At 40.1% G+C, this 13,512-nt stretch overlaps 1 protein-coding gene across 1 annotated transcript in view; it reads right to left on the minus strand.

Annotated features, from left to right (window-relative positions):
• Window positions 1-11,156: 11,156 nt before the first annotated feature.
• rph3aa (rabphilin 3A homolog (mouse), a) overlaps window positions 11,157-13,512 on the minus strand; it is a 59,217-nt gene continuing 56,861 nt past the window's right edge. Inside the window, exon 16 of the mRNA XM_060909373.1 lies at window positions 11,157-11,380. Within this exon, the coding sequence (XP_060765356.1) occupies window positions 11,247-11,380 (134 nt within the window). The 3' untranslated portion in view covers window positions 11,157-11,246. The remainder of the gene's footprint in view (window positions 11,381-13,512) is intronic.

The raw sequence follows: 13,512 nt of genomic DNA on the forward strand, positions 1-13,512 counted from the left end.
TTTCGTGAAATTCCTCCAAAAATTCTAAGAGGAGTTGATTTCAGAAGGTGAGTCCGACCTTTCCTGGGACGGACGGACAGATGGCGGGCATCGCCATGACATAATTCCCCTTTGGGCCTTTCAGCCAGCAGGAGATAAAACAACTTTTCCTGAGTTAAAGTTTTATAGAATAGCTAAAGAAGCTAGGCATCAAAAAGCATGGTTAGACAGAATTTGCCGTCAAAATTTTACGCCGACAAACAACATGCGACTGTGTTCTGCACACTTCAGTGGTGGAGTCAAGTCTGATGATCCAAGTCACAAAGCTTACAACCGCTCTATCTTTGGGTTTAGTCATAAAAAGTGTGAAAACCAAAAAACATGGACAAGAACTGAAAAGGACAACTCCTTCTAGTTCTAAAAGTTTCCTCTAACCACCCAAAGATTGTCGTAATCTGGTAGCATATGAGCGCGAGGAAAATCGGAGTGAAGGAAATCAACTTCAACTTAAAAAAGAAATTTGACAATTCTGCTGTGTTTACAGTCCTGACTTGACTGAGTGAATTCCTTGCTTGTGTTCCCATGCACAAAGCGTTTTGTATTTCCTCACAGCGTTCTCATTGTAACCAACACCCAGCAAAAACGATTTCACTGTGATTCTTCTATGATCAGTGTCGATCTTTCTCAGTTCTTCTGCCAATCTTTTAACTTCTGCGGGCAAGTTGGAACAGACAAAGAAGGCTGCTGACCGTCACCCGAAGTAGAGATGTTCAAAGCGTTCGACACGATATTTACAAGCGCTTTTTTTTTTACAGATTGATTTCTCGAAGTCAACAGAAAAGGCTTTGCAGATTTCTTTAAACTTTGGTTTAGTTAATTTTGACACTTCTTTGAAAGTTTTAGGGAGATTTAAATTTGAAAGATTACTGTTAGTGTGCGACACCGTGTTGTTTTAGTTTGTTTATATTTTGGTTATCCCCCAAGGCGCAAAGCATTATTGGTAACGTGAAAGTAGTCAATAAATGTACCATGACAATCCAGCATCTTTTCTCTATGACAGACTCATAATATAAATGATACCAAAGGCTCGACACACGACAGGGTGTGCTGTTACCGGAAAAGAATCAATGATAGGATGGTGATGTTGCCTCATATGAAGTGGTTTTACTGTTACCACTACAAAGTTGATTATTTTCCAATAACAGCATTCCCACAAGTGTTATATTCTGTTTATCCTGTTATACCACAGCACATTTTCAGGGATTACAAATTGTAATTTATAAATGAATACATCATCATGCTTTTTTAAAACTATTTGTAGTTACATTTAATGTTGTGTAACATCGACAAGACAAGTTATTTCCTGTTATCACTTATGTTATAGCAGCTATAAACATTCATTCCATTACATGCAAAGTCCTCTGTCCTGAAGACTTTCTCATGGTGGAAAACTTACAAAACACTGACACCCAAGACTCTTTCTATAAATGATCAATAAATGTCTCCTTACAGAAAGCTTTATCATACCAATGACTGTTTTTCTTGAACAAAATGCATTTTGAATCTGTTTATTAGGTTATAAGGCTATAAGTCCCTGTTACTATAGAAACAATAACACATTACAGCCAGCACTACTGACAGAGCTGCTGTTATAGAAATTAATCAACACCTTCAGGCCATTTCGAATTGAATTATAATTATTCCGTGCCCACCAATGTACATTGTTTGGACTATATTTATGTTAGTGTATTGTCAGATTTCAAGAGTGAACTAGATATTCAACTATACTTTCAGGTTTGACTGCAAAAACTAGACTCCCAAAATAGTGTACGATGTAAGAAAACGTGACATGGTTTCCTCCATAGCTGTTGACACTCAGACTGCATTTAATAGTATGTTTACACTATCTAAAAACCAACAGATGTAATTTTACATACTCCTAAAAACAAATGATTAATCTAGCCACACTGTATTTAATTAGGTGAACTAACCTTTCACTCTCAGTGCAGTTCTGAGGCAGAAAGAAACAGAACTGGGACACGATGTTTAGCAGCCAGAAATGAACCTTGTCAACTTCACCATGTTCAGCAAGCTCTCCGGCAAGTCTGTTGCACAAACAGCAAGCTTCAACTTTTCTGTGCATGTCAGCTACTTTTTAGTTATTAGAATGCAGTATATGTGTCTACCTGGCTGTACAGTTGCAGTGGTACAAGGTGGTGTGTTCAGCATTACGCAGGCCAAATTTCTCCTGCTGTGCAGGTATCTGATAAAGACAGGAGTCCAGGTCTTTATAACTCTCACAGGTGTCCAGTTTACCTATAAAGCACAAAGCTGAGAGTTAGAAGGTCATATTTTGCTAATAAATGCAGGAGAAAACTAATTTAACAGACACTTATTGTACCTTTTTGTCTGGTGTACATCTCAGGATGGATGTGCATCTTTGGTGAGTCCGTTGGTGTCTTTGGCGAGTCTGTTGTTTGTTCCGAGTCTGTTATGTGTGGTGAGTCTGTTGTTTGTATCTTTGGTGAATTTGTTGTTTGTGTCTTTGGCAAGTCTTTTTGTCTCTGTTGTGAGTCTTTTTGTCTCTGTTGTGAGTTTGTTGTATTTATGTGTGGTGAGTCTGTCTGTTCTGAGTCTGTTGCTCGTGTCTTTGGTGAGTCTGTTGTTGGTATCTTTGGCGAGTCTTTTTGTCTCTGTTGTGAGTCTGTTGTTTGTTCTGAGTCTGTTATGTGTGATGAGTCTGTTTGTGCATTTGATGAGTCTGTTGCTTCTGTTTTTGGCAAGTCTGTTTGTCTCTGTTGTGAGACTGTTTGTATTTTTCGTGAGTCTGTTGTATTTATGTGTGGTGAGTCTGCTGTTTGTTCCGAGTCTGTTATGTGTTGTGAGTCTGTTGTTTGTGTCTTTGGTGAGTCTGTTTGTGTTTTTAATGAGTCTGTTTCTGTTTTTGTCAAGTCTGTTGTTTCTGTTTTTAACGAGTCTGTTGTTTCTGTTTTTGTTGAGTCTGTTGTCTCAATTTTTGATGAGTCTGTTGCATGTGTCATTAGTGACTCTGTTTGTTTATGAGGTTCAGGCTGCTGAGATGTATTAACTGTAACAGATAGCCTTTGTGGTAAAGACACTGATGAATGCTTTTCGCTGCCATCTTCAGTGACAATGTCAGATGACACTGCCAAGTCATTTGTAACTGTTAGGTCTCCAAAAGAGACTGTGTGATGGATGCTTAGATCCAGTTTATCATCTTCCATTGTTGGGAATGTGGAATTATAATCTGTTGCATCCCTCAACAGAGCATATGTAGTCATCTGACTGTGTTTACACCTGTTAAAAAGATAGGAAACTGAGGATCATTATAACTTTTTACTTTACATTTTAAGACAATGAGTATTTCACACTGCTAAAGTGTTTTAAGTACTAATATTTAATGAAAGGTAAGTGGGGATTTTGCACACATTATTATTAGCGATCACATACACTAAGTTTACATGCCTCATGCATCTACTTCTATTATATTGCCAACGAAGAGCAGTTGAAACTGCATAGATCACCAGTTAGCTTTGGTTTTCTAATTTGCGTGATATCAGAGAGATAGCTTACATGCCCCACCAGGTCCTTTCTGCACACTCCATTCTCTGTGAAAATTCAAAGCACCGCATCTTGAGGAGGTTGAAGTAGCCATAACCTACCATGTTAGACATGCGGTCATTGACATTATGAAGGCAGCGGTGAAATCTGAAACAAAATCACAGTGGCATATTGTATTAAGATGACATAATAGTGGGTTAAAAGTACATTAAAGCACCTTGGTAGCGGCTCACAAATCACGATTAATCATATGTTACCAAAGGCTATATAATAAATAGCTAGTGGTGGTATGTCATTCAAACAAATATGGAAGTTGTAGGAGTGTTTTTGGTAATATAATAAGACTTACTTGCGATCACAGTTACAGTGTGATAAAGTGAATAAGTTAGTGTTGAAAATGCCATAACCAAACTCAAAGGAAGCAAGGGTTTGGGCACAGTGGTCATGCTCCCTACAGCACTTATCAGTCTCCTCAAATAAACCTAGGATACAAGAGGACAGGTGTAACAAGAAAGCTGCCAATGACCATCAAGCAAAATAGATAAAACATAAACAATATTGGTACATTTGACTAACCTAAGTCTGAAAAATCAGATGCCTTGTTCCCAGAGCCACACCATACAGTGCCTGGAATCATCCATGCTCTCTTTGAACGCTTCAGTTTTTGAGAACTTTCTCCACTGTTCCGGGAAATAGTTTTGCGGTCCATTATTTCAAGGTCTCTGGTCCTGCGCAGAGGCACGCTCAGTTCTGGCAATTGTCCCACAACTACACAGGGGCCATCAGGTTCAACCAGCATACTGATGTTAAAGCGTCCATCTGGAATGTCTGAGAAAGGCCCGTCTTGAGCTTTCTGACACTTTGATGAAAAGCTTTTAGTAGCAGCATGGTTGTTGCTTGTAATACAGTCCAACAGGCTGTTTTCTTTGTTCCAGGTACTATCAAATATGACAAAAGATCTCTCTTTGCCCGTTGTAGTCTGGTGAAGGAACATATAATGCGTCTGTCCATTCGAGAGCGACCTAGTCCAGAAGCAAAAACTGCTGTTTCGCACAGATGTCCAAAAATGACCAGCAGCAGGGAAATGAAGAAAAACTGAAACAAGGCACACTATAACCAGAGAAGTACAGCGGCCATTCATTTTATATTTAAATCCAGAAAATAAAACTGCAAAGTTTGTGAGAATGTATTTGAAAATTTTCTGTAAGGAGATGAAGTTATTTAAAACTACTTGAAATTTAGAAAGTTGCAGAAGAAAGCTATCAAATGTCTCTAACATATGTACACCAGCTATGACACAGGGCATTTCATGCTGGGTTTTATATCATGGTCAGAAAGCATAACTTTCCTCATGGACTGATCTTACGTCAGCTTCAGAGGGAGTGTCAATAAACATGGCTTTTGGTTAATTGATTTTTTTTTTTTTTGTAGGACCAGTTATAGTAGCACACATAGGCTTGTTTCTGTTCTTGTGGAAACTGACACACACACGGCGAAGGGATCAAACATTTACTCACACACTTTATTATGCTTTATCAGCAAAGCCTTCATCTTTTTATAATTAACAACAATAACATGTTATCTTCCCGGATGACGTGCCTTTTAACAACATGACAACAAGACAGAATTCAAATTCCAGGGGAAATAAAAGCACATCTGCTGCAGCTGTTAAGAATGCGATCATTAAAGCTGAAACGATGTCAACAGCTAACTGTTTAAAAGTACAACAGTTTATTCGTATTCTCATCATGTTTTCATACCAATGTTGACTAAAAAAAAAATCTGTCAATGTTTATTACTTTACATTTAAACTCGATGATGTAATGCTCTTCTGAAGATGGACTGTAAAGATAAAGTGAAAGAAGTCTGGCACACTTGGAGAAGGCTGCAGAGTTTACATAGCAATGCAAAGTTCACGTTGGTTCTTCTTGCGTGTCCGGCTGCACTGACTGGTCAAATTCTCACCTGATTTCACATGAACTTTTCTGTCCTATCACCACTGAAGACAAGTTAATGATTAGCCGTGAATCTCTGTAAACACCCCTTCAGCAGAACGAATTCTAACGACTATGAAATCTCATCTCATCTCATCTCATTATCTCTAGCCGCTTTATCCTTCTACAGGGTCGCAGGCAAGCTGGAGCCTATCCCAGCTGACTACGGGCGAAAGGCGGGGTACACCCTGGACAAGTCGCCAGGTCATCACAGGGCTGACACATAGACACAGACAACCATTCACACTCTCAATCACACCTACGGTCAATTTAGAGTCACCAGTTAACCTAACCTGCATGTCTTTGGACTGTGGGGGAAACCGGAGCACCCGGAGGAAACCCACGCGGGCACGGGGAGAACATGCAAACTCCGCACAGAAAGGCCCTCGCCGGCCCCGGGGCTCGAACCCAGGACCTTCTTGCTGTGAGGCGACAGCGCTAACCACTACACCACCGTGCCGCCCGACTATGAAATATGAGATTAAAAAGGGTTATATCTAGGGTCTGTAAAGGATTATTTGATTGCTCTTTTGGTGGACTCTTAAAGGTTCTTATGTAAAATTAAGAACATGGTGCCTTCTTTTCAGAGCGGGATCTTCAAGAAGCTAAGAACCCTTAAATATCTGAGGGTACATTTTTCTAGGTGTGTATGCATTTGTGATGACAACAGATTAGTTTGCATCATATGCATTTATTTATTTTAATTTTTTTCTTTAAATGACACTCAGAAAATGGGTTCTTTAATGTGTTCTTTGTATAGTTTAAAGTTACAAACACTAAGAGAAACACTCAGTGTATGATTTGTTTGATTCTTGAAAACCATGACCTTTACTGTACGTGCCTCCTTATATGAAAGCATCTTTTACCTTGTGCAGAATATGGACAGTTAAGCAAATATTGTCCCCCATCACTGATTCTTGAATTTTTATTTGCTTTCAACACCTATTATGTTAAAAGTGCAACCCGGCCCCCAGCTGCTCCTTTCAGGGTTTTAAAAAGTGCAGCATCTGGACAACTTCATATCTGAAACCCCTGCCAAGCCACATAATGTCATAATACCACATCCTGCTTTGTCAACAATGCTTTATGTCCCTCAAATTGATCATAATGGCATGTCATGGTCCTATAGTGCTTTAAAACAAATCACACATCCTGAGCTGGGTTATAGATAATAACCCCCAGGCCTCAGGATAGCTAAAGGATAGTATAGAACTGCTGTGCGGATGTGCATGCTGTGGTGGTGTCAGTGTTCATTTTCCCCAAGGTCAGATTTTCTGAAGACTTTCCTGATAAAATATATTCAATTGACTCACCAGCATGGCATGACTTTCCTTTCCATCTGTCAATAAAACTGTACACGTATAACATAAATTAGTTTTCTGAATACAATGGTGGTACATGAGATTGATGTCATATATGATTGGATATTTAAATAATATTGGCTGGTTTTGAGTGGTGTATCAGATACAGTGGATATAAAAAGTGGACACACCCCGTTAAAATGACAGGTTTTTCTGATGTAAAAAAAAATGAGACCACGATAAATAATTTCAAAACTTCTCCCATCTTTAATGTAACCTATAAGCTGTACAATTCAATTGAAAAACAAACAAATCTGTTAGAGGGAAAAACATGAAAAATAAAAAACGTACAATAAGCTGGTTGCATAAGTGTGCACACCGTTAAACTAATACTTTGTTAAAGCACCTTTTGATTTAATTACAGCATTCAGTCTTTTTGGGTTCACACTTGCCATCAATTAAAATGACTCTGATTAACCCCAAATAAAGTTCAGACATTTACTCAGTTGCATCCTCCAGCAAAAGCCAGCGTTCACAGCGAGCTTACAAAGCATCAAAGGGATCTCACTGTTGAAAGGTATCAGTCAGGAGAAGGGTACGAAAGAATTTCCACAGCATTAGATATACCATGGAGCACAGTGAAGACAGTCATCAAGAAGTGGAGAAAAGCTAGGACAACAGTGACATTACCAAGAACTGGACGTCCCTCCAAAATTGATGAAAAGACAAGACAAAAACTGGTCAGGGAGGCTGCCAAGAGGCCTACAGCAACACTGAAGGAGCTGCAGGAATTTCTGGCAAGTACTGGTTGTGTACTACATGTGACAACAATCTCCTGTATTCTCCATATGTCTGGACTATGGGGTAGGGTCGCAAGACAGAAACCTTTCCTTACAAAGAAAAAACATCCAGGCTCGGCTAAATTTTGCAAAAAAAAAAAAAATAATAATGCATCAACTCTCCCAAAAAGCATGTGAGAAAATGTGTTATGGTCTGATGAAACCAAGGTTGAACTTTTTGGCCACAATTCCAAAAGGTATGTTTGGTGCAAAAACAACACTGCGCATCACCAAAAGAACACCATACCTACGGTGAAGCATGGTGGTGGCAGCATCATGTTTTGAGGTTGTTTTTCTTCAGCTGGAACAGGGGCTTTGGTCAAGGTGGAGGGAATTATGAACAGTTCTAAATACCAGTCAATTTTGGCCCAAAACCTTCAGGTGTCTGCTAGAAAGATGAAGAGGAATTTCATCTTTCAGCCCAACAATGACCCCAAGCATACATTGAAATCAACAAAAGAATGGCTTCACCAGAAGAAAATGAAAGTTTTGGAATGGCCCAGACCTAAATCCAATTGAAAATCTGTGGCATGACCTGAAGAAGGCTGTGCACAAGCGATGCCCTCGCAATCTGACAGATTTGGAGCACTTTTGCAAGGAAGAGTGGTCAAATATTGCCAAGTCCAGATGTGGCAGGCTGATAGACTCTGACATAAAAAGACTGAATGCTGTAATTAAATCAAAAGGTGCTTCAACAAAGTATTAGTTTAAGGGTGTGCACACTTATGCAACCAGCTTATTGTACATTTTTTATTTTTTGTTTTTCCCCCTAAAAGATCTGTTTTTCAATTGAATTGTACAGGTTATAGATCACATTAAAGGTGGGAAAAGTTTTGAAATTATTTATCATGGTCTCTTTTTTTACATCAGAAAAATCTATCATTTTAATGGTGTGTGTACACTTTTTATATCCACTGTATATTCCATTCAGCTAGCATGATATTGAATGAGTTGAAGATGAGTAGCTGAATGGAATATATCTGATAGACCACGAAAAAAATCCAGTCAATATTATTATTATTATTGTTGTTGTTGTTGTTATAACACATACACACACTTCATATCAGCATTCTCAAAGGCCAACGCTAGCTTATCCGTGACTCGGTTCTGTTAGTACAGCATTCCCATTACCTTCCAGCCGGTGTAGCAGTAGCATTAGTGAAGGCCAACGCGATCTTACCTGCAACTCCATGCTGTTAGCACAGTAGTGCAGTTACCTTCCAGCCCGTGTAGTATTAGCGAAGGCCAATGTTTGCACAGTCAAGCTGAATATTATTATTATTATTATTATTTTCCCCACTGTGTAATTTACTTAATTACTTTTAAAATCAACATCGACAGCTACACACAATGGAGTAACCTGGCAGCCAAAATTCTCTTCCAGTATTAATGAAGCAAACCTTGTGGCCATGTTTGTTTACAAACTGTCACAGTCACTCGCCAGCGTGGAAGTTTTACATCTCTGATATGTCTCTTTTCCAGTTTTTCGATGTCCATTGGTATGTTTTTCTCTTATAAATATGCATGAAAAATATATAATGAAGTTTTGGTAGACTTTCAGGTGTTCAGCACATCTTTAGTTTCAGTTTTCAGTTTATTATTTAGTGCTTAAACCTAGCACTAGATTAGCCTTGTCTTCTCTCTTTCACGGCTGACAAAGAAATGATTGTGCGCATGCGCAGCGAAAAGTTTTGTCACTGGATCTTCGCATGAGCTCCAATGTGTGACGTCATGCTGTCTTGACAATGTGCAATATTATAACGATATTGCGCGCTCATTCTCCATTGGGTAGAGTGGCGTAATACATGTAGGATAAGTGATATGAGAATATTGCATGCTATCAGTGAATCCACTAGAAGGGAATAGAATAAGTTTTTATTCCATGGAAAAAGCGTCCCATGTGTATCATAATATATTATAACGTATAGCTGATTCAAGTGCCCACTTGCTTTCATTTGTATGCTCACCTTGTATTTTTGTACTGTGTGATCATAAGAGGAAAAAAATAATAATAAATCATCCTACTGACAGTGGGCTTCACAAAGAAGCCCTCCTCCACAATGAGAAAATGAGATTATGTCACACACTGTCAAACTCGTCACTTGACCTTTGTGCCAGATCTTCCGAGACGTCTGAAGGTGAAGACAGAATCACTGCAGTGCAAAGACCTGCAAACTCTAACACGCCGGTATTGCAAGAGGTGTGTCCCTGCCAAGTTACGACATTTATCATCATCACTCTTTATGAGGCTGTTTATTATTAATCACTTTATTAATAGGCTACAGTAGGATAATACAAGTGTATACACTGAAAATACACGGAATATTTAACAAATATATTTCATAATCTTTTTGTATCATTCGCAATATAACAAGGGCAAACATGTTTAAGAAAGTGTCCATGCACAAATAACGTTTTCTCAATACTGAATAAGCAAGCATTTTGTCTGTATATCACGCTCGCCTCATACACTCACCGGCCACTTTAATAGGAACTTGTTCTTGATTCTAAGGTTCCTGTTCTTAGCTGCAGAAGTGGAACCCAATGTGGTGTTCTGCTGTTGCATGCTGAGATGCTTTTCTGCTCACCACGGCTGTAAAGAGTGATATGAGTTACTATATCCTTCCTGGCAGCTCAAACAAATCTGGCCATTTTCCTCTGACCTCTCTTATCAACAAGGCATTTGTTTCCACCCACAGAACTGACGCTCACTCAGTGTTTTTTGTTTTTCGCACCATTCGGTGTAAACTCTAGAGACTGTTGTGTGTGAAAAACCCCAGGAGATCAGCAGTTTCTGAAATACTCAAACCAACACCCATGCCACAGTGAAAGTCGCACTTTGAGATCGCAGATTTTCCCATTCTGATATTTGACGTGAACATTAACTGAAGCTCTTGATTTGTATCTGCATGGTTTTATGCATTGTGCTGTCGTCAAGGGATTGGCTGATTAGATGACTGTGTTCCTAATAAAGTGGCCGGTGAGTGTATCTGAGATATTTCAACAATTGTTACTCATTCAATCATTGTAATTTTTTTCTACAGTGTACAATACGATTCAGGGTCTGAACAATTTCAAAAAAATATACGGGAATATCAATATACAACAACCTGTATCGAAGATGCAGCTTGAGATCTGATACCACTTACTGTGCAGAAGTTTGATCCATTTTATTACAGCAGTCCTTCTGTCATATTAAAGTCAAAATGATTTACGGTTGGGGAGGATGCTCATAATTAAAATAGTGTAATTACATCACACTTAAAGTCACGTTTACGTTCTCAGTACCTAACGTAACACGGTGTTTCTCATACTCCTTTGCAATAGTGGATTAGATTCAATACAGTTCGACAGTTAACGATTATCTAAACCACTAATTACATAATAGCTCGCTGTAAGAGCACGAAGCAAGAAGTGCACTATCGTACATGAAGTCAGGCTAATTAGCACAGTAGGAGCAGTTTTAAGAGAGGGATGAAAAGGAATGGTGGAAGACAGGATCGTACAGAGTCACAACGTAAGATCTATTAGGATATAGACATCGGCGCATTTCAGTCATCAGCCTCAATGTTGTTTTGACTGAACAGCACATGCCAGCGTTCGATCTTCTTATCTTTGTTCTTCAGGCACTCGTACCAATGCTTCAGGCATTCTCCTTTGGCTGTGATACCAAGCTGGCAGCCTCCTGTGTTTCATACAACATACATTTCATATATTTCATCTGCTTGCCATTGTGGTCATATGGAGAAGAATCCATGTTAAATCGAAACGCAATCAATCATTCAAGTGAACAAGCACAAAAGACGACATAATCGTTTCCAGTGGTGACGTTGAAATATGTGACGAATCGAAAACAGATCTTTTTTATGCTGTTTTCATGTCACTTGTTCTCTTACTGAAAAACAGTGTGGATTTGCATTCAAAGAATGTGAGAGAATTAAATGCATTTATCTCTTATGCAACTGATTGCAGTTCACTGTGCTTTAAACACGGCAACATGAAGCACGAAGCTTGATGTGAAAGTCTTCATTGTATTTGAAACAAATAAGGAACATTTAAGCACTCGAATCTTCTTATCCCACGGCAATCTGACAACAATTACAATTTTTAATCATTAAAAAAATATATAGAGTACCAGTCAAAAGTTTGTACACCCCTACTCTACTCTGTTATAGGTTTTTCTGTATTTTGTATTTTCTACATTACAGAACAATACTGAAGACTAGCCTGGCAAGCCAGACTAAATGTGAATATTTAGTCTGGTCTCGGTCGTAGACATTTCCGAAGGGTGTGGGTAGGAACAACCCGTTGTCTTTCAAACTGTCTCTGTGCGTATTGAGGTATTTCACTCACGTGACCAAGTCATGTGATGCTGCCATTTTGGACGGCACGGCTCGAATCAGTTTGAATGCGAGGAAGGCGACAAAAGAAAAACATAAAAGAAAAAGGAGCGAGATGCAGAAAACACCTTCACTATCCAGCGACGTAGGGCAATTACAGGGCGAGCAGAGGGAGAGGTATTTGCAAAAATTGAGGTTAGCAGGCTTAGAGAATGACATTTACCTGCTTCCACCAGGATTGTTCACTGACAGCTAAGATTTGTTCACATTTTCATTTACTTTCGGTCCTCAGGATAAACAAAATGTTATTAAATGTCATTGAAATAACTTCTTAGTCTGTTGAGACATGGCCCGTTATAAGTTTTTCCTTTACTGTATTTACTAGTTTACTGAGCGCGCTCCGGGGCTGGCTGGCGCTAGCTAGCTAGCGCTCCGGGGCTTGCTGGCCGGCTAGCTAGCGCTCCGGGGCTGGCTAGCGCTCCGGGGCTGGCTGGCCGGCTAGCTAGCGCTCCGGGGCTGGCTGGCCGGCTAGCTAGCGCTCCGGGGCTGGCTGGCCGGCTAGCTAGCGCTCCGGGGCTGGCTGGCCGGCTAGCTAGCGCTCCGGGGCTGGCTGGCCGGCTAGCTAGCGCTCCGGGGCTCGCTGGCCGGCTAGCTAGCGCTCCGGGGCTCGCTGGCCGGCTAGCTAGCGCTCTGGGGCTCGCTGGCCGGCTAGCTAGTAAATCCAGTAAAGGAAAAACTTGAGACTGAAAGGTTTTAACAGTCATCCAAATGACTGAACGTAAACATTGCTACAGTAACATACTAGCTACTGTTGTTGACATTAGCTAGCTTGCCATCCAAAATGGCGGACACCGGGGCGTCACGTGACCCTGTGACATCAGGTGAAATACCTCAATAGGCCAACGCTCTGACCAATCAGTGCAACAGTGACTGTGACGTAGTCAGAGCGACAAAAAGCAGTGGGGGAGCCAGCTGGTAGATCAGACTTTTGCCATAGCTGATCGGCAAAACAGCGAAAATGTCCTTCTTGAAAAGGAATGAGCGGAGAGCCTCTTCCTGCTCATGTTACAACGAAAACTCCAAGTCTAATTCTTCTAAAACTGATTCCAAAGCGGAGTCAAACGAGCGTTGTTCAATAGCCGTAGCCATCTTTCCTGTTGCGCTTTCTCCAGCGTCGCGCAGCCTTGTCGTCACTCCTGCAAAAGCCCGCCCAAAGAATCCAAACAAAAACCTTGCGTTGTGATTGGCGGGCACGATTTGATGCCCGGGGTGTGTTGTTGATATGGTCCGAGGCTAGACCCACTCGTAGGCAAAAATATTTTTGGCCGCTAGGTGGGTGGGTCTAGTTTACTAGGCTAACTGAAGACATCAAAACTACGAAATAACATCTGGAACATATATAGAATTATGTGGTAAACAAAAAACAAACGTTTCATATTTTAGATTCTTCAAAGTAGCCGGCGTTTACCTTGATGAT

The sequence above is a fragment of the Neoarius graeffei genome, chromosome 25, assembly GCF_027579695.1.
Source record: "Neoarius graeffei isolate fNeoGra1 chromosome 25, fNeoGra1.pri, whole genome shotgun sequence".
NCBI classification, from domain to species: Eukaryota; Metazoa; Chordata; class Actinopteri; order Siluriformes; family Ariidae; genus Neoarius; species Neoarius graeffei.